This window comes from Saccostrea echinata, unplaced genomic scaffold (genome assembly GCF_033153115.1).
Source record: "Saccostrea echinata isolate AGI-Se365-2 ecotype Australia unplaced genomic scaffold, CSIRO_AGI_Sech_v1 ptg000023l, whole genome shotgun sequence".
Taxonomy (NCBI): Eukaryota; Metazoa; Mollusca; class Bivalvia; order Ostreida; family Ostreidae; genus Saccostrea; species Saccostrea echinata.
In genome coordinates this window covers 7,500,724-7,526,837 of record NW_026889772.1, presented here as the reverse complement: position 1 = coordinate 7,526,837, position 26,114 = coordinate 7,500,724, and the positions used below count along the sequence as shown (strand labels likewise).

The 26,114-nt window shown below is 33.2% G+C and overlaps 2 protein-coding genes across 2 annotated transcripts in view; both read left to right on the top strand.

The window, feature by feature from the left end:
- The first annotated feature begins 585 nt into the window (after positions 1 to 585).
- Positions 586 to 10,009, top strand: LOC133191644 (cubilin-like). The gene is made up of 17 exons (XM_061327388.1): positions 586 to 664; positions 887 to 1,062; positions 1,418 to 1,574; positions 1,914 to 2,113; positions 2,304 to 2,448; positions 4,257 to 4,444; positions 4,859 to 5,018; positions 5,178 to 5,362; positions 5,588 to 5,965; positions 6,094 to 6,250; positions 6,368 to 6,546; positions 6,923 to 7,076; positions 7,171 to 7,358; positions 8,088 to 8,259; positions 8,525 to 8,608; positions 8,858 to 8,951; positions 9,142 to 10,009. The coding sequence occupies exons 1-17, from the start codon at positions 586 to 588 to the stop codon at positions 9,668 to 9,670; spliced, it is 3,225 nt and encodes a 1,074-aa protein (XP_061183372.1). The 3' UTR covers positions 9,671 to 10,009.
- A 1,213-nt stretch (positions 10,010 to 11,222) lies between these two features.
- The window catches only part of LOC133191137 (alkylglycerol monooxygenase-like), a 34,201-nt gene continuing 19,309 nt past the window's right edge, over positions 11,223 to 26,114 (top strand). The window contains exons 1-3 of the mRNA XM_061326844.1: positions 11,223 to 11,362; positions 18,736 to 18,863; positions 19,132 to 19,283. Coding sequence (XP_061182828.1) covers positions 11,225 to 11,362; positions 18,736 to 18,863; positions 19,132 to 19,283 — 418 coding nt within the window. The 5' untranslated portion in view covers positions 11,223 to 11,224. The remainder of the gene's footprint in view (positions 11,363 to 18,735; positions 18,864 to 19,131; positions 19,284 to 26,114) is intronic.

Below are 26,114 nucleotides of genomic sequence, written 5' to 3'. Positions count from 1 at the left end.
TCGTAGACATATATATCTCTATATATATGGTTTGTTATAAAGTAAGAACTATGGTCAGGACTATATATTGAACTTTAAACCTATAATGTATACATGTGATACTATTATGTAAATCAAAATTAAAAAGTTAAAATTGTTAAAGATTTGACGTGTGATCAATGATTAAGTGAGAGTTTTCATTCAACAAATAAAATCCAGCCTGGAGTAAGATACGAACTTATGACTAAACTTCAACTGGTGAACTAATATAGACTGCACCTTGTTTCAACCCCCAAATAACTCTTATTTCGATTTACAATCATGACAGTAGATGACACACTAAATGTACAATGTACAATGTGGGGAGAATAAAATATTTTGGGATAAACTTTGTTTTTGATTGACCAACTTCCAACATATCTTGGACATGACAGGCCATCTGGTCGATACTTTAATCAGTTTATTAATCTATTTTCTGGTCAACTCTCGTTATATATTGAGGTCATTTGTTTCTGATTATCATCTAAGCCCCTGGGCAGTTTTTGCTGACATATGCTCCGGGTAGACAATGCTGTTCACAGTTTGAAAAATACAGTTAATGTTAAAATGCACGGATCTTATTTCCAACGCTTTAATTATCAAACGCATATAATATGGTTTATTTTTGGATCTTTTATAGTATCAGGTAATTTATATTTTTTTCCTTCTGAATTAAAAGAAGTAAGAGATATTCTTTCAAAGTTTTAAATAGAGTACAGTTTCTAAATCAAATTTCAATAATACTAGTACTAGCGAAAATTCTGCGCTAGTGTGTTGCTGAATTAGACGAATTTCTATAAGAAATCACAAAGAAAGTATTTTTTTTTTTTGAATAAGTATAACTATTTTCAACATAAATAAATTGCAGTATATGGAAGTTGTGGTCGTAATTTTTCGGGAGATGTCGGTGCTTTTGCTATCAGTACATCTCAAAATCGGAACTCCCCGGACACCTGTATCGTCAGAATCAATGTTACAGAAGGCAAACATGCTATCGTCAGATTTAAAACTCTGATCATAAACTGCTCTTCAGACTTTATAGAGGTAAGAAATCGATTTTTATGAAATAAGATAAAATAAAATCCAATTGACAAAAGTTCACAATTAATTATTATAAATATTTTTTCAACTGACAAAATGCTCTTAATTTGTAGGTACAAGCTTTTCAATTCACCTACTTGAATATAATCTCAAAATGTTACAGTTAGAAACGTTTTTAAAGAATTTTTTACGACTTCAAATTCTTGGCAATCCATGCAATTTTTTTTTCTTCTAAAAGCTGAATAGACTGAAATGCCAGGGATTATTACACGGGATTAAAACGCTTGCTCTCCCCCTCGCTCTCTCTCTGTTTGATTTATTCGCTAATATTAATGCTCAAATCTTTATGTCTGAACAGATTCGGGATGGACCTAATGAAAATTCGGAGCTTATTCGGCGATATTGTGAAAACTCTGCTTTTTCTGTAGCAGCAACACAGAATTTTGTGTTCATTAGGTTTATAAATGGCGGGAATCTGAGAGACCTAGTTGTTTCTGCGGAATATTTTGTTTTTGGTAAGCATATATTTACTTAAGGTTCTCCATCCTCTGATCACTCATGAATATAAACATTTTGCTTTGATGCTCATGATTTCCCCCCCCCCCCCCCAAAAAAAAAAATCTATTTCATAATTAAAATTCGCACAATTTCAGCATATACGTAGGCCTTGTGGGCTATGATTTGACGGGAATGACTTTTAACCTTGAAAATGTTATAAAATTATTCCATCAAGAGTTATCTCTCTTGTCATGGGATCAATGAACATTAAATCAATGTTTTATTAATTTATCAAGAAGCTTTCTCCATTTTTTTTCTTTGCAAAAGAGGCTTAATAAATTATAGTTTTTATGTAGATCCTGCAGACGCAAAACTGAACGCCTCCTCTGGGTCCTTCGCTTCCCCCCGGTATCAGGGTCCTGCATCCTTACAATATGCCAACAACTTCAGGGCGATGATTTCGATATCCGTCCCCGGTGACTTCGGGATCATATTTACGTTCTCGGAGTTTGATTTAGAGCCAGCCTACAACGGAAAGTGTTTGGATTATTTAGAGGTGTGTATGTACATTTGAAGGTTTTGACAAAATAGCTTTTTAAGATTCATATCCTAACTGAGTTTAACAGGAATTCGTTTTCAGCTATCTATTATGCCTTTATTTCCGTATGATGTATTTTAGCCTCCAAACATGTGTAAATATAACAACTAGCCGTCCTGATTGTCCAGTTTTATCCTTTGTACTGTAGATACAACAAGCAGATGGCAGGTCTCTAGGAGAATTCTGTGGTAATTCCAATGTAGTGGACATCGTATCTAAGTTCAACACAATGTATCTCCACTTCGTCACGAACACAAACGTCGTGTACCCTGGATTTTCATTTACTTGGGAAAGTAAGAGAGATACTTATTTCTTAAGTACAATCACTTTGTACCAAAATAGATTTAAAAACAATCTGTGGATTTTTCTTAAGCAAGTACAATTCTCATAGTATGTGTTGACTTGTTATAAATGCCTCCTTATAAAGCAATCAACCTAGAATGAAATAAAGAACCCAATATCGACGCCAGTTGAGATAAAAATGTAATATAATATTCAACTAAACACACACTGAGGCAGTGCAATTAAAAATGTATGAATGTTTTGAATTAAGATTCAATAGATACGTGCATTGAGTTGCAGGTTCTAAGAACAATGAGTGGTGATGTAGTCTGGTTTTTCCACTGCATAACTTCAACTAGTACAATCTGGCTACGACATTTCTGGGGGATGGGGGTAGGACAAATCGCTTTCCTTCAGGAATACATATACGAGGGTTGTCCGTAAAGTTCATGGACAACATTGATAATAACTGACAAACATTGATAAAATATATGAAACTATTATTTTCATTAAATTCATGTCTCAGTTTATTAATATGCAAGTTTTAATCACAAACAAAGCACAAATAGTTATATTTTATCAGATACAAAAAAGAAACGCACTTATACCCGGAGCACTAAAACGAAAATCCTTGACGTTACTCGGCGTCAAATGCTAAATACATTAAAGTTTTCTCAATGCAGTCACCGTTTCACTCAACACATTTCTTAGGTCTTTTCAACCAGTCATCAAAAATGTGGACAAACTGTTCTGGTTTCATACATGAAATAATATTTAACACTTCCTGTCTCAGATCCTGCAAATCATCAAACCCCTGTCCGCGTAAAACGACTGTATGTACGGAAATACGGCAAAGTCACGTTACAAACTTCATTTTTACAGCACTACAATCTCGGAACGATGGTCTTCCTTCACGCATGTCATCCAGTAAACAGTCTCTTTCGTCCGAAAATCTTCTGTGCCACTTAAACGCTAAAGAATAGATTACTTTACTATGATTTCCTGACTGTTTAAGGAATTTATGGGTCTCTGTTGGTGTTTTTCCGATGTCTACACACAATTTTATCAATACTCTCTGCTCCACCTTTTCCGAAAACGTCCCTTTTTCGAACATTGAAGAAACTATCTTAATAAACTCTGACCTCGATTTCTCTGCCATTTCGAAACTTTGAACTTTCAAATTTTACAGGTTTGACGTTATAACTTGTGTCAACCTTATAATGTAAAAGCCATCCAAATTTCCGTGGAATTTTACAAAATACAAATGAAATGTATAAAGTGATTAATAACTTTTTAATGAAAACTTTGTTGTGCTCCGGGTCACCATCCCAAGTTTAATAATGAAGTCATAATTGTAATTATACACTTAAAATTGAATAATTTTTTTTCATTTTGTAATTCACATATAGTAAAGGATTATAAATATGCTAATAATAAATATCTATGACGCAACTTTTATTTAAATTTTAGCTTGTCCACGAACTTTACGGACAACCATCGTATAATTGACTCTCCTTATCAATTAACCAGGGGGCCCGCCTTTTCTAGTATAATTTCATTTCAGAAATTTCTTCAGATTACCTTAAACCTCCATCCGCCCAGATAAAGCAATATCCTTTTCGGCCAATTGGCACGTACATGAAGATTAATAAATCTGGAGCCCTCTCATTGAAAATTCAATTGTATATCAGTGTTTTTGATACATTTGAATATTAAGTGTAATCGTACGCCTGATGATTTGTCAGTGTGTTTTTTGATATTTCTGTGCGTTTTAATTTTTTAAAAGTGTTTTTGAGGATATGAATGTTTTATTTTTCAGTTTGTGGTGGAGTTATAGACCAAGCGGCGGGAACTATGGTCCTGCCCACCTTTAATGGTTACTATAGAAACAACATGGACTGCAGGTATGTTTTCCGACAACCGGAAGGAAAACGAGTGGCCATCACCTTCACCAAGTTTGACCTGCAGCAGAAAAATGCGGACGGGAAGTGTATGGATTATGTTCAGGTAAATCCTTAATATGGTGTGTGAGTAACTGTATTTGTATTCATTTTATCCAGATTTCGATGAGAACTATGATCGTTGTTACATGTATGGGATATCCAACATATATACACCGTCTACTATCACACATGTAGCTATATTTGCGTATTAACTGTCAACAGACTGTATCATTTCTTTCATTTAATGATATTGTTTTACAGTGTTGAAGCTTTTAGTAAAATTGCATAGGAGACCATTGAAATAGATTCAACTTTGAAGAAAAAATTCGATTTGCTTATTTTATTTGTAAAATCTGATATAATTTCATCTTTAAAAACGGTTGAAATCATAGTAAAACTAAACATGCACTCATTTATTCCAGGTATGAGGCACTAAGTTAAGCCGTACTGTATGAACTAACATCTTTTTTTTATACAGATTAGCGACTCTGGATCCACACTTCCAATAGCTGAACATTGTGGAGTCATATCCTCCCCTTTTACTGTGACCTCTACGTTTCATGAACTCACTGTTCGATTTTATTCCGATGCTTACACACAAGGAACGGGGATTAGTATTTCCTATGTTCAAGTCGAACGTAAGTTATTCTATTGACTTTATTAAATAAAAATTTGTCTCATTTTTGTCTCACCCGTTACGATATGTCAGACCTCTACTCTTATTCACAGTAAGATGTATATTCTTGTTTGAGTTATCTGCCGTAAGATTTAATAATGAAAGTTCTTTTGTCATTTAGCCTGTGGCGGGAAATATGAATTGTTGGAAGGTCGTTTCTTCCCCCCTGTCTATAGCAACATATACTCGGCCAATGAGCACTGTGACTTTCATATACAGACTTTTGCTGGAAGTAAAATTATGGTAGCCTTCAGTAAATTTAGATTGGAGGATAACTGGGCAGCTAGTTGTGTGGACTATTTAGAGGTAATATAGTTTTACACGTAATCTTTCACAAGTAATCCTAATACTAGTAGTGAACGAATTAACACTGTATCCATTCTACAGTTAAAGTCTCTTTAGAATGTCTACAAGTAGATTATCCAGCGTGATACAATTTAGGTTATATAAAGTTTTCTAGACGACCCAGAGGTTTATACATGTAGATCCATGTATATTACAATTGAATATATGTTTTAATTTGTTTCTCAGATCGTTGACCCATTTGCATTCCAACACCAAACACTATCAAACGGGAACCCACACGATCACGTCCTTGAGAACAGCCACAAACATTACTGTGGTGCCACCTTCCCACCAAAGACGCTTTACTCTGGGAACGAGCTATTTATCAAGTTTAGATCCGATGGGACGGTGGAAACTGAGGGATTTGTCTTAGAATGGGCAGCATGTGGTGGTCAAATATCTGATCATTACGGCGAAATTAAATCACCGGAACTCTATCTCACGCATGCGTTTGATATAACCTGCGAATACACGATAGAACCACAGGATGTAGAATCTTTTTTTGTGCAGTATAAATCAGAAAACACTCAGTCAAGCAACAGCGCCTGTGAAAATGCTTTAAAGGTATAATACCAATAACTTTTGAAATGTTCCAGGAAAATCTATTTATGGAAGACTTTCTCGTGAAATCAGTTTGTAAAAATATGGAAACGTTAAGTTTTGATTAGGTTTTTAAAACTACTTTTCTGTAGGTTGAAGAAATTGGTCCCCAGAACAGTACTCTACTAAGTCTTCCATGTTTCAATGAGGGAAATGGATTATTACAAACTGGAGCCAAGAAATTAAAGCTGACCTTTAATCAGGCTCTCGGAAGGCCTCGTGGTTTTAAGTATAGCCTGATATGGACAGGTCTGTTCTTAATACAGTGAAGAAAAAAATGGTCATTTGGATGATTGTAGTTTACAGTTTGTTTTTCCTTATTTAATAGATGCAGCTACATAAATTATAATTCTTATTATTTTAAAGCTTGTGGCAGCCGGGTTACCACACCTACAGGCAAAATTCGATCACCATTTTGGCCTGGATTTTATCCAATTAAACGGTCGTGCTCTTACGTCATAGATAGCGTCTCTGGAAGCAATGTGGTGCTGGATTTCTTGAACTTAAAGCTTGTTAAAACGGGTACTTGTGAAGATTATATACAGGTGAATTAGGATACTTTTCATTCTAGCATGTCTATCATAAAAGAAGTACGCTGTACAAAGAAAATTGATTCGTAAAAGAGAGTCGAATAACAACGCCTATAAAAGATTTTTGAAAACATATTTATCATTAACAAGTATTGACTGATTCTGTTGCACGTTGAGAATTGTGAAGGAATGCATTTTTTGGCACTCTTACCCAAGAAGGGTGTGAATTTTGTCCTCTAAATGATTTTTGTGTCGTCAATAATATCGCAACCTATATGGGAGCATTGACTGACGCCATTGTTTTAAAAAATCTGCAAAACATTTACTAAAGAATATAATCTAGGTATACATATATACATGTATAAAGCTGAATTCCTGTATTATTTTAAAGATTCACAATGGCGTTGATGAAAGTTCTCCATTGTTAAGAGTAGTGACCGGAAGTACGATACCGGAAACAACAATATCGACAACAAGCCGAATGTTTGTTAAGTTTGTGGCACAGTGTGACGTCAGCTCAGAGGGGTTTCAGGCCAAATGGAGCGGTGAGTACTATCAATACAAAAATAATTTTTTTCTCAGTTGTATCAATAATGATCGGCATTTTTGACCAACCTAATTTTAAAATGTTTTACCTAGTGTGTGGAGTAACGTTGAGTGAAGAATCGGGAGAAATTATGTCCCCTAGTTATCCTAAGAATTACATCCGGGACATTGTTTGCAGTTACACCATCACTCAATATCCAGGAAGAATAACCTCTCTTACCTTCATAGATTTCGATGTCGGATCTAAAGTGGACGGGTTGTGTATCGATGATTATGTGGAGGTAAAGTATAATGAATGATATGGATTTACGAAAACATTCCCTTTTCGTTTTCTTCAATTCTCTGTAACATTTGGCTACTCAATTATTATCTTTGGGTATTTTTTTTTTTAAAAAAAATCAATCACATTTATTTATTTTAAATAGATGCAAAATACTAGTAAGTAAATCTAAGCTAATGAATAAGTCAATTTTTTTTCGTTCTTGTTGGAAAATTTATTTTGTAGTGTAAAACGTTTCTGATTCAGTATTTCTTTTTGTAAGCCTTCATTTTCTATTGAGAGATAAAAAATGAGTCATAAAGTGGGTTGATTGCCTATTGTCATGTGCAGCTTTGCGAAGCAAGTCTTCCTAAGACATTAAGATATTTGTTAAGTAAAATATTTGCTTAAATGTGAATGTTCTTGTTTACATTGGAGGTGAAAACTTATTTGTCAGTCAGTTTTTGATAACACTGAATCTAGATACAACGGAATATGTGACTTGTAGCATTTGATGGAATGTAAAGTGTAAGTAAATAAACAAAAAAAAACAGACATGTTTAAAAAAATCTTTATTTCGTAAAAATTTTCTTATTAAACAAAAATATAATTTCAATCTCTACAGCATTAGTTTATTTTAGATGTGATTTTATTTTACCATTTTCACAAAGCCAGCAGCCGACAAGCGTAGAGGAAGAATTCGATAATGGCGGGATTGATCACTTGTAAGATTCTATTCCCTTTTTTGCAGATCAGAGATGGATTTTTTCGACAGTCTACTTTGTTAGGGAAGTATTGTGGTAAATTGCAAAGATTCACCATTAATTCCACCAGTAACACCATCAACCTTATCTTGGTATCCAATAGCAACCAGAACGTCCGGTACGGAGGGTTCAAGGCTACATACAAGTCCAATATCAAAGGTAGCCTACATATAAATAAACATGTAGATGTAGTCAGCCAAAATTTAGGAAGTGGACATTTTTAGAGTGGGGAGTGAAAAATTGTGCTTCTCAATTTCACATGAAAAGGAATTGTCAATATTTTATGGTTATTGAATTAAGTAAATTGTTTTATTATTTAAAATTCAAGATATTTTAAAAACAAATTAGTTAGATATTTCCTGTATGTTTTTCACTGTAGATTACCTTATAGCTGTTATAATTGTGCTGTATTTGTTTTATATAGAGACGATGTTAACTTCTACAGCCGCTTCACCCAACTTCACAGTCATATACCGAGGACTCACGGCGGACCAAAAAAATCTACTTGGTATATATGTACTTGTACATGTGAACTGTGTGTCTTAATAAATATTGATACATTTTGTTGATGTGGACATTTTATTTATCATAATTATATGCAGTTATAAAGCTTGTTTAATGAGTATGAGGTTTTCTTAAACAGTTCTGATTTTAGTATTTAAATTCCTTCATCTGTAAGTTGCCATTAAAACCTTACAGTAATTTGCTACTGTTGTCTTTTTCAGTGCATGATAATTGATAATTTTGCCTGTTGTAGATCTGGATGTAGCGCTCATCTGTACATTGTCCATTATCATTGTTTTTCTCATCGTAGTTATCCTTGTCCTCTTACTGCTGAAAAGAAGGAACAAGTAAGCAATGATGTTGATGTACAATTAAGACAGCTCTATTTTGTATGGAATTTGGAAATTTAAAAACAAGAAAGTTATGTTTTATAGAATATTGAATAGTTTCTTTCTGTTATAACATACAAAAGACAATTTGTTGCTCGTTTACATGTTCTGTCTGAATTAGAAACAGTCTATGGTCATACATTTTCAGACCACCTTTGATTGTACAAGAGCAAAAAGTCGAGGTTTCGAACACTAAACGCAATGATGGCGTGTTAAATTACCGTGATAACACTCAACTTTTAGACGTTTACAACAAGGTTGATCCGCCTAGCCATCAAAACAAAGATGTTGATGTGAAAGCAGAAATTAACCTTACATTGCAACAACAACTCAGAGAACAACAGAGACGCAAAAGTACAGGAAGTCACGTGACGCGTGACGTGTATGCACAGCCGCTGAGAAAACCTTTGCAAGAAAGGATTCAAGAATCAACGGAATTCAGAGCTACCTCTTCGTCTAATGTGGCCAGTTACAAACAGACTGCAGACAACTATGCTCAAATGACGGAAACATTTAAGGACGAACACTTTGATTTGGATGACTACGCAAAAGTCGACCCACGTGCTAAAAGTCCCGTCGTTAAGTTTTCTACAAGCAAGAAAGGATATGCGAACGATACCTACGATGACGTAGAAAGCACAAGAGCAAAGTCATCTTCTGATATGATGTACCTATGATATAAAACAAAAACAAAATAAAACACTATCACAAAGTTAATGAATGGAATAAAGGCAGAAATTGTCTAATATAAAAGTGGGGGGTAGAGTCGGGGGAATCTCGAATTATTAATATAGGGCACCCCCTACTTTTTCTTTCCACAAGGTATCTAACTCTATATTTGTCATATTGCCAACCCTTGTAAAGGTTTTTATAAGTGATTGGTTACAAGTTTACACATATGTCTGCTTGTTAAACCTTGAATTTACTATGGAAGTACATGATTTCACACAATATAGAAAAAAATAATAAAATCTACATGTACTTACGGTATAATGTAAAGGCTATGGCCAGCTGATGATGAGCAGTTGTTACGTGTAATTATAATGCCGAGGTTTCTTAGCTTTTAAGAAGTACACTGCCAAACCAGGGACGTATTTATAATACTAAAATGTTAGTTTATACGTCCCTGGCCAAGTCCAACACCCTCAATTTATTATGCCTATTCGTATACATGTATGTAAGGCCAAACAAAAAAATATGTGAGGTTCCGGTTACATCTCCAAAAAAATTAGGGTAGGTAGGTAGGGATTTTTTTTTTTTTTTTTTTTTTTTTTTTTTTTACAAAATGATTTTCTTAATTTTTCTAAATAATACCTATCACTGCTTTGCAAGTGGCATTTAGATGTGGCGTGATAATATACTAGTCAACATTGGTAGGGGACACCTACATGCTAGCTTGATTTGGATTTAACACTATCAAAAACTTGCACTATGTGTTGAAATGATGTTTTGCAAGGAGACCGCCATCGCTGAAACTAAAACTAATACTGGAGCCGATGATGGAAGTCGGGGAAAATTCTGGAAAAAATATGAAAATTGCCAGAAAAAAGTTTAGGGTCGGGGGTATAAAATAGGGACGGTCGGGTAACCGGAACCACACATATTTTTTTATTTGGCCTAAGATAAATAAATAAATAAAATAATTAATTTAATTTAAAAAATGAGTTGGATGTTTTATTGCAATTAAAGCTGCTGCAGCAAGAACATTGTTACATGTGTATTTTTCACTATGAAACAACGTTGTTGCCCTAGCTATTACATGTATTAAGCTTGGATGCTTTTAAACTTTGTTTTTTTTTTAAACTAGGAATTTGTGATAAATTTTCAAAATGCCCCATTATTTCTCTTTAATTTTCAAATTAGTTCATTTATTTTATTTTATATCAGTTTTTGTTCTGGAAAGTCAGACCCGTAAAATTAAAAGTCATTGAAAATTTAATTGCTAAAATTGTGCCCACGTTTTTTACTCTTTACACATTCAGAATTAAATTTTAATAAAAGTTCTTAAATTGTAGTTAACGAATTACATGTCCCTCCAAAAAATTTTATTATACAATGTAAGCCCCCCCCCCCCCCCCCCCCCCCCCCCCGCCCTTAGAGTATGCCTTATATGTTTCTTATCAACTTTTCAATCATATGAATTTAAATCGGGTTCGTGAGACAACAAATTTGTTTCACATGTTTACACTAACTTTCACTTTCGACATGAACAAAGTCCAAAACAAAGTCAGATGTTACTTGTTGGAGAGGAAATGGAAGGCAATGCCCTGAAAAACATATTTACAGGACTAAGAAGACTTTTCTACCTTGTGTCTCCAAAAGAAACTTCTTTTCCAACTGTGGAAAAAGTTCCTAAGTATGTCGATGAGGTTAGTGAGGAATATTTTAAAATAATCTGTTATTTACGTTTTCTTGACATTATTATCAGAAGCATGTACTCTATATAATATCAAAGATATAATGTTTTTTCTCAGTTAAGTAGGGGGGGGGTGGCTGTCGATGATGACTATTTTATATTTTCAATTTGATATACACCATGTACTTACGTGTATTCAAAACTTTGAGTGATACATGTATAATACATGGTTAGCATTATGAAGATTATGTAACGAAAACTTGGTGGTTTCCATTAATTGTATCCCGAAGTTCTGACTGTGATTATCAGTGAGGTCTCAAAACACTTTTCACAGGTTTAAAGAAGGTAATAACAAGTTTAATAAATCAGATAAATGGCTCTATGGGAATAATGAGCACCTAGATACATGTATTAATATATAAAGGAGAATAAACATTGTGAACTCAGTATTTGAGAAATACGTGAAGTACATGTACTTTTCGAGATTTCGAAATCATGAAATTAAGAGAATTCAACATTAATTGTTAAATATTATGTTTGAATCCATAACTTGATGAATGTACTTACTAAAGTTATTTAAAAAAAATCAATGTCAGCAAAAAATAATATATATATATATATATATATATATATATATATATATATATATATATATATATATATATATATATATATATATATATATATATATATATAAAACATATTTACGTTACAGATAAGTACAATTTTTTGCTTGGTTGAAATACAAGATCTCAGCGTACATTTCAAACGATATGAATTTATAAATTATCGAAAAATGACAGCCTTGTCTCCAACCAATTTACCATATAATGGCATGAGCTCTTAAATAGATACACAGACCGGTGAAACGTAAACTGTTTTTGTAAACAGGGCATGAGCTCTATTATTGTTAATATTTACGTTTCACCGGGTGTGTTCTATTTGTTAAACTCTGCATACATCACTGAGCATGGACTGACAATTCTGGTGAGATGGTTTTGCTTTCTCACATTTCTACACTGAATTTTCTGGATTATAGTTTTTATAAATTTACATTAGTACACAACAAAATTTCGCCTTTCTTAAGTATTAAGGATAAAGTTTACTTGGTGAAAGTGCAAGAATGTGTCAATCAAACGCGTCCCGAAATTCGTAGTTTCAATATTTTAAAATTAAATAAGTTTTTTATTATATTTCCGAGTGAAATGCTATAGCAACATAAAAGCCATGATATTATACAGAAAATTTGAGAAAATATTATCTTCAAATCTGTGTCCAGGCCCCTTTAACAATGTGGCAGAATTAAAAAATTTGCCTAGATAGAGTTCTGCAGCTAAATTTTGCCCAAATTTAAAAGATCCTTAACATTATTAGTACTTAGCAGTTGAATTAATTTTAAGACTCTAGGCTTAGTATGTACATTTATAAAATATCCTGCTTAGGTCGTTATAAAAGGACATTTTGAAAATGAAATGAAATTCGTCTTCTATATCATGGGGATTACAACACATACATTATCTATTAATCTTAGTTATTTTACGGTGTCGACCTGTTTCAGTATTCAACGTATGATTTGATAACCTAAATTTCACTAATAATCGTCTAAATTTGTTATCAATGGGTTTTGTTTAATATGATTGCGAACAGAAATTGTCAATTAAATGTTGATATAAATAACCCTTTAGAAAATTTGATATACTTTCTGTTATAGTTTGCTTAGAAATATCTAAAAGTAGTTGTTTTATAGTGCTCTAAGTCTAAGCTTTATCAATTAAACACATTTATTGGGTTTCCGTCCAAATTTGACCTAGTCCTAGAAAAGTGTACTCTTTTTTTTTAATTTTCAAAATGCATTTGTCATTTCGTTAATACCATATTTTCATAACAAGACTTAAGAATGCAATATTCTGTCATTCTTAATTTGATCCAGTATTTAAATATATTCTGTTTCATTGTAAAAGCTAGTGGTAAAGCCCAAGCTCAGAATAGATCAAACAGTTTGATAGTATGTACACACGTATCTACATTTCGGTTTTGTATAGTAGGATTTTTTCCTCCCGTAAATATCCCCCTCCACGGAAAACTAACTCTAGATTTGGATTTTCCAAAGGAAAACTAGATCCAGAGTAGAATTTTACCCATGGAAATTGCACTGTAGAGTCAGCTTTCTGGGGGGGGGGGATTCTACTTACATGTACCCCTAGAGCCAGTTTTCCCCCTCCCCTATAAGTAATGCCCTGCATATCGCAGTATAGTTCCTTTTCTGAATACAATGAAAATATTCGTATCATTTATGAGAAAAAGGTATTTAACTATTATGAACAATATTTCAATTTCAATAACCATTTAATTATATTAAGGTTATGACTAAAGTTAAAGTTTATAATACACATTAAAATTTCATTATGACCATGTCAATTTTATAGCATACTGCCACACCTGTTGATTTTGAAGGGGCAGTATATACGAAGGTCATTAAAAATACGCAGAAAATGCCACTCGTCATATTACTTTTAAGATATTTAAGATCAATACATTATCATATGTAAAACATTTATTTTGTTGATTTCTGCAGTTTCCATTTTGATTTAATCAAATTGAACTTATTTTACATCATTTTAAAATCAAAATGTTTTGTCACCTCGGAGCACTTATCAACATACATTGTACGTCAAAACGAAAAGTCTTGGTAGTTTCTAAAAAAAAAATAAAAAAAAAATACACGTACAACCTCTTCCTTTCACACACATTCTCTATCTCCTACATGTATGTGGAATTAACGTTGTCGTTACTTCCCCTCTCAGAATGTAGAGAGAGTCACAGTCTTTGGTGCTCTACCCATTTATTAAAAAAAAAGTTTCTATGCCACTTTGTATTTAGTTTGCTTACAGATATTGGAGTATCACAATAATTCGTCAATGTCGTCAATTTTTTTAACCGCTAAACTCTGCTTTATTTTATGATTAAGAGGAGTATTTAAATTTAAAAGAAAAAAAGTTAATGCAATATCATTAAAGAAAGTGGCACCACTATCAGGTTATTTATCATGGTAACACTCTTTTTGTTAAAATGACTGAAATTACGCACACTTTGTTTAATTGACAGCAAAATAACACCGTGCCATAACATTATCTTTAAAATTCTACGTGATAAGGGTCTTTTTAATCCCGCAATTAAACTTTTTGCAAAAATAATCCCTATTTCTAAGACATGCTGCCAACCCGTGAGACGCAGAAATCGCCACCCCAAGTATACGCTTATCACATCGAGTTTGAAGCCTTATTGACTTAATTACTAAAATATATTGACCTACAAGGTACAAATGAAGCTAAATTCTATTGCAGTACTTAATAACCGGTGTGTTCCCCGAACGTCTACTGGACAAAACCAACATCTAATTATCACACTCAATTAAGGGGCCCTCTAAGGGGTACATATAGAGTTATGAACTAACTGTACCTGCATTTATTGAAGGAGGAATTCTACAGGAACATTTTTAGCTCACCTGAGCCAAAGGCTCAAGTGAGCTTTTCTGATCAAAATTTGTCCGTTGTCTGTCGTCGGCGTTGGCGTCGTCGGCGTCGTTGTTGTCGTAAACTTTTTACATTTTCATCTTCTTCTCCAGAACTACTGGGCCAATTTCAATCAAACTTGGCACAAAGTATCCTTGGGTAAAGGGGATTCAAGTTTGTTCAAATGAAGGGCCACTCCCTCCTCAAAGGGGAGATAATTACGAAATAGCAAAAAATTAATGGCATTATTGAAAAATCTTCTTCTCAAGAACCAATGGGCCAGGAAAGATGAAACTCATGTGGAATTATTGTCAGGTAGTGTAGATTCAAGTTTGTTCAAATCATGACCCCCGGGGGTAGGGTGGGGCCACAATGGACGATCAAAGTTTTACATAGGAATATATAGGAAAAATCTTCAAAAATCTTCTTCTCAAGAACAGCAAAGCTATGATTGGTCATATTTATATGAAAGCATCCTCATGTGGTGTAGATTCAAGTTTGTTCAAATCATGACCCCCGGGGGTAGGGTGGGGCCACAATGGACGATCAAAGTTTTACATTGGAATATATAGGAAAAAATCTTCAAAAATCTTCTTCTCAAGAACAGCAAAGCTATGATTGGTCATATTTATATGGAAGCATCCTCAGGTGGTGTAGATTCAAGTTTGTTCAAATCATAACCCCCGGGGGTAGGGTGGGGCCTCAATGGACGATCAAAGTTTTACATAGGAATATATAGGAAAAATCTTCTTCTCAAGAACAGCAAAACTATGTTTGGTCATATTTATATGGAAGCATCCTCAGGTGGTGTAGATTCAAATTTTTTCAAATCATGACCCCCGGGGGTAGGGTGGGGTCTCAATGGACGATCAAAGTTTTACATAGGAATACAGTATATAGGAAAAATCTTCAAAAATCTTCTTCTCAAGAATAGCAAAGCAATGATTGGTAATATTTATTTGGAAGCATCCTCAGGTGGTGTGGATTCAAGTTTGTTCAAATCATGAACATCGGGGAGTAGGTTGGGGCCACAATGGATGACAATTAAAGTTTAACATAGGAGAATATAGGAAAAATCTTCAAAAATCTTCTTCTCAAGAACAGCAAAGCCATGATTGGTCAAATTTATATGGAAGCATCTGCAGGTGGTGTAGATTCAAATTTGTTCCAATTGTGACCCCTGGGGGTAGGGTGGGACCACAATGGACAATCAAAGTTTTCATGGAGTATATAGGAAAAATCTTCAAAAATCTTCTTCTCAAGAACAGCAAAGCTATGATTTGTCATATTTATTTGGAAGCATCCTGAGGTGGTATTGATTCAAGTTTATTCAAGTCATGACCCCCAGGGGTAGGGTGGGGCCACAATGGACGATCAAAGTTTTACATAGGAATATATAGGAAAAATCTTCTTCTCAAGAACAGCAAAGCAATGATTGGTCATATTTATATTGGAAGCATCCTCAGGTGGTGTAGATTCAAGTTTGTTCAAATCATGACCCCCAGGGTAAGGGTGTTGCCACAATGGACGATCAAAGTTTAGCATAGGTGTACATAGGAAAAATCTTCAAAAATCTTCTTCTCAAGAACAGCAAAGCTTTGATTGGATATATTTTTTTGAAAGCATCCTCAGGTAGTGTTGATTCAAGTTTGTTCAAATCATGACCCCTGGCGGTAGGGTGGGGCCACAATGAACGTTCAAAGTTTTACATAGGAATATATAAGAAAAACCTTTAAAAATCTCAAGAACAGCAAAGCCACGGTTTGTAATATTTATATGGAAGCATCCTCAGATAGTGAAGATTCAAATTTGTTCAAATCATGACCTCCAGGGGTAGGGTGGGGCCACAATGAAAGTTCAAACTTGTAGAGAAAAAAAGTCACAGTTAGTCAAAAAATTATGTAAGCAGTGTAGATTTAATTTTGGTTGATTTAATTAAGTCATACCCCCCCCCCCCCCTCCCTTTTAGGGGTAGGTTGGGACCATTTATGCATTTAAGCTTTTCAATACTAAACTGATTTTTCCTTTTTTCCTAACCACAGTGCTCAGGTGAGCGATGTGGCCCCTGAGCCTCTTGTAATTTTTTGGATCTTTAAGGTATCTTTTTTGAAACATGGTTTCAGCATTGAAAGATTGATAAAAGATATTTATTATTTTACATGATTTTTTTTATCCATTGGTATAAAAAAAAAATACTAAAAATAATGTGTTTATTTTTCATAAATAATTTTTATCAAAAATAAAAAGCTTATCTGACTTTGATTGACATGTTATATTAGATATTAATTTACGGCATTTATTTACGGCAAACTTTAAACTCTAAAGGATCTTATTGGCAATTAAAACAATCTTTTCATTTTCTCCTAAAATAGTCCCCAAAATTCATAAAAATTAATTTAAGTTGATATCAATCTTTTCATACTTAAGCCATATTTCAGAAGTAATGTCTTAAAGATTGATTAAATAAAATGTCGGTGAACATGTATTCATGTAAGTAGCATTCTTTCTTAAACGGGAAAAATCTATCGATCATATGTCATTTTTCTTTTCAATATATCTTATTAAATGAGTTAAATAAATGTTGCTTTGGATGCTTTTTATTCAATTTTGTTTTAATAATGGTTTCAAAGCATTGATTTTAAATACAACAATAAATAATTTCAAAATCTGTGTTAGTTTGCATCATAAAACTCGAATCTTAAAATAACTTATTTGGGTAAAAATTTATCAATAAGCGTAAGATGCGATTATTTGATTAAAAACAGACTTTATTTTGAATTTTAACCCCCCCCCCCCCATACACACACATGAAATTGGATTTTGGACAATATTTTTAAAGGTAAGTTGTCAAAATTTTCAAAAACGATACTACATGTAAGTGTCTGAACTTTGATGTAAATAAAACGGTGCTAACATACAGATATTGCTTCCAAACAAAGAGGTAGCTATTGTTTAAATAGTGGGAGAAGGGCAACCTCCCAAAAAATTATGACATACTTTTATATGTTGTTTTTAACGTTTAACTTTTGAGGGATGCCAGGTTGCCCCATTCCCTAAAATATAATTTTCTGAACTTGTACATCTAGACATATGAAAAATTTCAAGTTTACTCACCTTGTTTGTCTTTTCTCCGCTTCGGGGCCGCCACCCGATATCACACATGACCACCACCCCAATGTAGTGTTCTAAGCGCTGTTCTCGCTTCTCTTATAAGAAATAAGAGATGGGGTTGCAGAATCCCTATAGTTCAAGAATGCAATAAATTCTCCAAGAAATCATAAAACATGTTTCCACATTGGTCAGAGACCAGAAGAGCGTAATGCGATAGTAAGATATCCGTCGTCCGTCTGTCTGTAAACAATTTTTTCAAAATGCTTCTCCTCCTTCAGGTTTGGTCTGATTTCAAAATAACTTGGCACACAAGAAGACCAAGGCACTATAATTTTGCATGCAAGTAGACTACACTGAGATACCATTCTCTTTATCGTTTTTTTTTTGATTTTGATGAACGGTGTTGCCATGGTTTTAAAAATAGAAAATCTCTGTAAATTCTTTTAAAAGGCTACTCCTCCTACAATTTTAGTCTGATTGCAAAATTCTTGCCGCAAAAAGAGACTAAACCATTATTAATCTATTTATTGCTGTTGCAAAGTTTCAAGTCCATGTGCTACTTTTCTCTTCCTTTGTTATAAGTACAAACCAGTAGAGCTACAGTCTCGTCAGAGTTAACATACCAAACCCTCCCCTGTATACTTTATCCAGTATTTATAATGTTGTTTGAATGTTTTCACTATTTGCACCATCAATATTTTTAAATGCTTCAATATACACATATATGCAAATGCTAATAAAATTTGAACTTAATGTTTTCTAGGCCATACCATATTTTATTTGTTTGATAATTCTGGAAATTCCTATCTTGTACTTGAGAGGAAAGCGTCTGCCACGATTTAATGACAGCTTTGGTTCTTTGGCGAATGGACTTTTGTCTCTATTGCATGGGTTAGTATTTTTTTAAACAAAAGAAAAAAGGTACAAATATTTAACTTTTTAGTGTCTATAACATAGAACAAAGTCAGATAATGTATATAGATGCACTCGCAAAAAAAATGTTACTTATTAGGTAATTAGCACTTTATTTTAATGAAGTGGTTTTGAATTTATTAAAAACAAAAATTAAGACAAAAAAATTACAGTCCATAAAGCGTAAACCATATTCTCTCGATACTAACTATATGATGATTTTTTCTTCTTATGTTTTTTTTATCAGATTGCTGTTTCGTTCGGTGGAGCTGGCCACATATATCTGGGTATATGAACACTATAACCTTATTGACCTCCCTTGGGACAGTTCCTGGACCTGGTTACTAGGCTTCCTAGGTGTAGACCTTGGATATTACTGGGTACATCGATGTGGTCACGGTAAATAATCATTCAACATCACTTCTATACTAATGGTTTAGAGAATAACTTTGTTAAATTCACCAAATTGCCATTTCAGTTGTTATAGAGCATTTTCACAGATACATAGGATTTTGTGGATATAGCTGACAAACTAATAGATCTATACAATAAACCTGAACCTTCATGCATGTATCACAGACAGAAGTCTATGAAATTTACGACCTTTCCGCTGCAAACACTTTAATGAGAAATATACAGCCTACGTCACTGTTCGATATATATATATATATATATATATATATATATATATATATATATATATATATATATATATATATATATATATATAATTAATTATATATTTGAATAAATTCTGCTTCATATGAATACAAAAACAGGTCTACTAATAACGGCAGTTAGAACCCATGGGTATTCCAACAGATAATTGGAAGACCTTATCGCCAAAGACTATATAAATATTGTCAATTAGAGACTCAAGCTTCTCTATGATATCAACTTCGGAGTACACTAGACTTTGACCCGTGCGTGCACGGGTTGACATTGTTATGAATGCATCCATGTGCATATCGGACATTTACAAAATAGATACATCGACAATTCATATATTGTAAGATACTTTTCAAATAAACAATGAATGTGAATATAATTATGTTTTTTTTTTTGTTTTTTTTTGTTTTTTTTTTTTGCAAAATTGTTCCGTAACGGCGTAGCACAGAATGGGTTTGACCCCCAGTTAGCTACATGTATAAATCAATTAAGTCATGAGTTCGAATCACGCCGGAGCTTACATAAATTTCACCTTTCAAAACAAATTTAATAAAAGAAATTATGGATATTTATTGAAAATATGACAACAACAAAGAGTTGAGCACTGCTGATACATATCAAGCAAAGTAATGAAAATGAAGAAATGTGTTTAGCTGGTATTTTTACACAATTAGTTATTAAACTAAAGGTGTAAAAAATTTTGTAACAATTTTAACACTGCAGGTCTCAACTTGTTCAAAATATGACCTCAACAATAAAAGAGTTATTAAGCACTGCTAATACATATACTTTATATATACACAGGTTATAGACATGTATATAATCTGTAAAAGCAGAAATGAAAATGGACAAATGTGCTATACTAGTATTTCTACATTTCTACACAATTTAGCAGATGTGAAGCAGAACAGATTATCTTGCAAATATCCCCCCCCCCAAAAAAAACATACTGGTTGTTCAAGAGATCATAATAAAAATTAAGAATATCAAATGTACTTTATATATGATATAAGAAAATGTTCTGATGACTGTCTGTTTTGATAAAAATTAATGTAATATCCTTGAATTAGTAATATTTTGAATCGGTTTGATTAAAACAAAAACCTCGGTTTTTGAATAATTTGGATTCAATTTTTGGAAACAATATGTTTGCTTCAGTTGTGTTTAAACCTGTTATAGTTATTAGAAATTCGAAATAAATAGCAACCAATTTGAAAGTTTTTTTTTCATCTTTTATGATTCAACAAATGTAATGTGTTTTACTTTTTAGCTCACCTGAGCTGAAAGCTCAAGTGAGCTTTTCTGAGCACATTTTGTCTGTCGTCAGTCACTCTAGCTGTCTGTAAACTTTTCACATTTTCGACTTCTTCTCCAAAACCACTCAGCCAATTTCAACCAAACTTGGCACAAAACAATTCCTTATGTGAAGGGGATTCAAAGTTGTTAAAATGAGGGACCACGCCTTTACCAAAGGCAGATATTTAAGAAATATTGAAATTTTTTTGGTAAATCTTTAAAAATATTCTTCTCAAGAACCATTTGACCAGGGAAGTTGAAACTTATGTGGAAGCATCCTCAGATAGTGTAGATTTTAAACTGTTAAAATCATGACCCCCAGGGATAGGATGGGGCCTCAATGGGGGGTTGAAATTTTACACAGTAATATATAGGGAAAATATTTAAAAATCTTCTTCTCAAGAACCTTTTGGCCACGAATGTTGAAACTTATGTGGAAGCATTCTCAATTTCGTTTCAATCTTATCATCTTTTCATGACCCCTGGGGTTACGGTGGGCCACAATGGGGGAGGGGTATCCATGGGAGCATTTATAGGAAATTTTTTTTTATGAATTTTCTTTTCCAAAACTACTTGACCAGAGAGGTTTTCTGAAATGTAAATTCATATAATGTACATTAAAATTTGATGATGACGATCACAGGGGGTCATGATAGGGTACAACCACAATGGGAGAGGGGGAACAGAATATTTACTGAAATTTTACCTATGAAAGTCTTTGGAGAAAAATTTCAAAGTTAGAATATGTGTCAAAAACTTAATATAAAAAACTAAATTTGTACAGATATTTCTGATTTGTTAAAGCTGTTTGGGTTAGAGTAATTGACCATAGTTACTCAGGTGAGCGGTGTGGCCCATGGGCCTCTAGTTTATACTAAGTATAAAATACATGGGAAACATAAATTATCATTATCTTAGATAAGCCAAGCAAGGGTATCCTAAGTAGGAAAGTAGGAATTTGAAGCATGGGCGTAGGAACCGGAGGCGGGTCGTGCCCCCCCCCCCCCCCCCAATAATTTTGCCGATATATAGGTTGCTATAGAAAACCGAGCTACTATATGCTTGTGCCCCCTCAATAAAAACGTCTTATGCCTTTTTTTTTTTTTTTTTTTTTTTTTTTTGCTTGTCAAGGAATTTTTGGTTGATAGTGCCCCCTCAACTGAAAATGTATGCCTGTGCCCCCCCAAACTGAAATTGCTTCCTACGGGCCTTTGAAGGTACTTCTTGCTGCAATAATGAAGCCTTTTCCTGGGGTTGGGGTACAACTCTTTTTGGATCATACAATATATCATTTCCATTTTTTAATTGAAATCATACAATGTAATCAGGAACATTTTAAAATAAATGTTTCTAATGTTATTATTCAGAGCATAAATTTTTCCAAAAATATTTAGTAAAGTCTGAGTTTACCGCAAACTTTAAAGTTTACTGACCTTGACCGATTTTATTTTGGGACAGCCAATGAGAATTTGGGAGCTGATCTTGAACTGAATATGGGAATTTTTCTTACTTCATACGTAAATAATGCAGCAAAAATAAAATACATACCTCATAAACATTTATATATCTGTTTAGTGATAACAAAAATTAATCTACTGCAGTATTAAACGTTTTCAATTAAAAGTCATGACATCACATGAGAACTGTCATGGCTGCTGAAAAAGACGACTTGTTTTCACGCTGGTGTATTTTTTCTTGTGGCGATTTAATAAAACATAAGTTTGTTTGCTACAATTAAATATAATTCATTTCATCATTGAATAAATATTTTTACGATCTTAATTTTGTCCCACCTCATAGTTTTAAGAATTACTATGCATGGATTAAATTTCACAAACAATCGAACAGCACTGATAGAATGAACTGTACGGGCCGCAAGGGCTGACTTCAGACTACCAATCAAGCGTAGTTACCACGACAACCTTTACATATTTAGAAGAACAGGCTGTCCCTTCTATATAACGTACCGAAGATCAATAACAATAATTTACATATTTCACCCACTTTTTTTTAAAGTTAAAGAATTTTTTGGAGGTGAAGTTATAAATCTCAGCAGTGAAGGTAATAGTAAACATGGCCCCCAAGTTGCAATCATTTAGACACATTTCAAATTGAAAATATCGGTTATATTGACGTTATTTAATTATTTCGATTTATTTCAAAGTTAAGAAATGAAAATAATGTTATTGTAATATTGTAATTTCTGGCGGAAAAAGAATGCCTACTTCACTAAGATGTGATTCTAGCTGGAGTTGTAACACCCCCCCCCCCCTTTCCCTTCAAAAAAAGCATAAAAGAGAGGAAGGATAAAATAAAATCGGGTGGTTACATTAATATTGCTCCTACGATCATGAGCTTTTTGCCTCCGTTGAGATGACCAGAGACATAAATAACTTATAATAAATGCGTCTCTGAGATGGCGAATGATTACCCAAGTGGCCACAATTAATATCACATTTGCATGGATAAACTCAAAAACATTAATACAAATACGTGTAAATTTTCATTGGAAATATGCTATATATTTTGTTCATATATATTTATATGATTTCTTATTAGAGAAAATTATAAAATTACAAATATATATCTACTTAGTACAAATTACTTTTGTCTTCTCTGATTTGAACACCGTGATTTAGCGTGAATGTAATACGCACGCGCAAGATTGTAAAATCCAAAAAATCCAGATGATTTCCGGAATTTTTTGAGGAATTTTCGTTGATTATTAATTAGCGAAGCTTAATTGAGAAAAAATAAAAACAAATTGGTAATCTTCAAGTACCAATGATGTTTAAAATATATAAAACAAACGACAGTACTCTTCAGATTTATCGGTATTAAAGGCCAAAAATTCAAGTCTATTATTTTAATATAGTTGTATAGATATGTACTTGTGTGTAAAATCAAAATATTTTGTTACAAAATAAGTTTGCACTTTACCAATGAAAACGTTTATGTAAAGAATTGACGTGTTCCATTTTTAATGAAAAAAGCAAATGTTTTGATATGAACTGTGAATGAATTCTTGGAAAGTTGCAAACTTATATGATAGAAGTCCATAATATATTGTGATTTTTTAAAAGGTGAAATAGTTCTATATTTCATCTATGTCATATATGTCATCATGATTTTATGTAGAGGTCAATCTGATGTGGGCGGGGCATCAGGTTCACCATAGTTCAGAGGACTATAACCTAGTGACTGCACTCAGACAATCGGCACTTCACAGATATGTTGGATGGGTAAGAGATACCATCCTTGCTAGAAAGAGTTAGCGCTCCTGAGCTATTATAAACTTGGCTGCTTTTTTTACCTCATACATGCATCAAAGCACCGCATTAGATTCGATGTACAAGTAATATTTCATACTGATTTTTTTCTCGTCTGACTGAAATAAGTAAAAAAAAAAAAGAATTATAATACATTGTAATTGATGTATGTTTATATCCAAAAATTATTGATAGTTTTAAATATGTACAACAGTGTACCAATAATGCAGTATTCATTGCATATTAGAGGAAGGATAGCCTATCTCAAACAAAAATGAGAAACTGAACTCTGCAAAGAATAAAACAGAATTCATTCAAAGAAATATATGTGTTTTTAACAACAAGGAGTATGTAAGTGGATGACGATACCTTCGTATTACTGACCAGCTTGTGTATAATAAACTACTTGGTTGGTATTTTGTTGCTTTATTGTACTACCAAGGCGTATAATTTTACCACACCTACTAGGAAATGATACATTGCAAGTGCAATGTCTACCTATTCTAATTAGAGACCTGTGATGCATACCAGGTTTGTATTGTCCAGAAAAAAGTTTAACCCCAATGACTATATACTGGGAGTATTAACTTTGAACGTTAAGATGTGGCATTGATTTATAGTCCTACAGATATATAAAACGTGATGTTCTTTGAAAAAGGAATGCATATACAAATTACAGACGAAACAAACTCACAGACTGATAGACAGATAGATGATTTTAAAATTACAACCTTTAACTAGAGATTATAATTAAATAAACTCTTTACTGTGCAAACTATTGAAACAAAAATTTGTTTATTCTTGATCTTTGTTTTTATAAAACCAATTTCCTGTAAAGTCAGGCAGTGCACTTAAAGACTAAGAAATTGAAGAACATTTAATTCCCAATCCCACAAATATCCTTAATGTGATTTCAATTTAATTACTGTACACTTTCTCACTCAGAAGCATCCAGAATGCTGGGTAATATCAGCATGATCTCTTTTTGATAGGAAACATTTTTCTTCTTTATAGGTTTTGAGAAAGGCCTTTAAAATGTTAATGGGAAATTTGTAGTTTATAAGATAACGTTCAAATAAAGAGGATTAGCCATTACCAAACCTTCACCAGCATCTCTATCCAAAACATATAGAAGTAGCCAAAAGAAAATAATTCAAAACAATGCTTACTTTTGAAGTCGGTGTATCGTCAAATCTTCTGTTTGCTCAATCTCTACAATCGTCTAAGGGTCAGATGATCTCATTAAAACAAACTGATAATCTGAGGTCAAGAAACATGTATTTTAAAGTAAGATGTTTTTAACAAATAGAAATGGTACACAGATAAAACTGTCATTATTTTATTACCGGTAGCTGCTTTACCTTGAAAAAATTCGATTAAATCCCTAAACTTTGATTTTTCTTCCGCTTTCGCGAAAAAGCAATGACTTAAATCTCATTCATATGTCTAGCGAAGTGTCCGTTCGTCTATCACAAAAATTAAACCTTGGTAAAAATTTTTAATGAGAGAAGGATAGGGCTTTCATATTGAAGATGTGCCTATACCTTTCCGTTTGACTTCATAACCTTGAAGTTTGATCTGCTTAAAAAATTATTTTGGCTGTAAATTTTGTACTGGAAGAGATACGGCTTTCATATTTTACATGTGTACTACCTGTGAAAAGACCTTTTCAGATGTACCATGTTTTTATAAGTATGACCTTGACCTTGAAATTTGAAGCCCTTTTACAAATTTTAACCTTGACCATAGCTTTTGTACCTCAAGAGATAGGGTTTTCATATTTTACATGTGCATAACGTGTGCATAACCTGTGACAAGACCTTACCGAATATATTTTGATTTTTTTACCTCATGACCTGGACGTTGACCTACATTGTACTTTTAAAAAAAATCTTGGCCGTAACTTTTGCACCAGAAAAGTCAGGGCTTGGAATAGACCTTTCGGAATGCACTATGGTTTTTGACACCATGACCTAGACCTTGATGTTTGCAACAG

Coding starts and splice junctions, on each gene's coding strand:
- LOC133191644 (XM_061327388.1), top strand. CDS start 586: ATGCACGGATCTTATTTCCAACGCTTTAATTATCAAACGCATATAATA. Junction 5,966..6,093: donor CCTGTGAAAATGCTTTAAAG/GTATAATACCAA, acceptor ACTTTTCTGTAG/GTTGAAGAAATTGGTCCCCA. Junction 7,359..8,087: donor GTATCGATGATTATGTGGAG/GTAAAGTATAAT, acceptor CCTTTTTTGCAG/ATCAGAGATGGATTTTTTCG.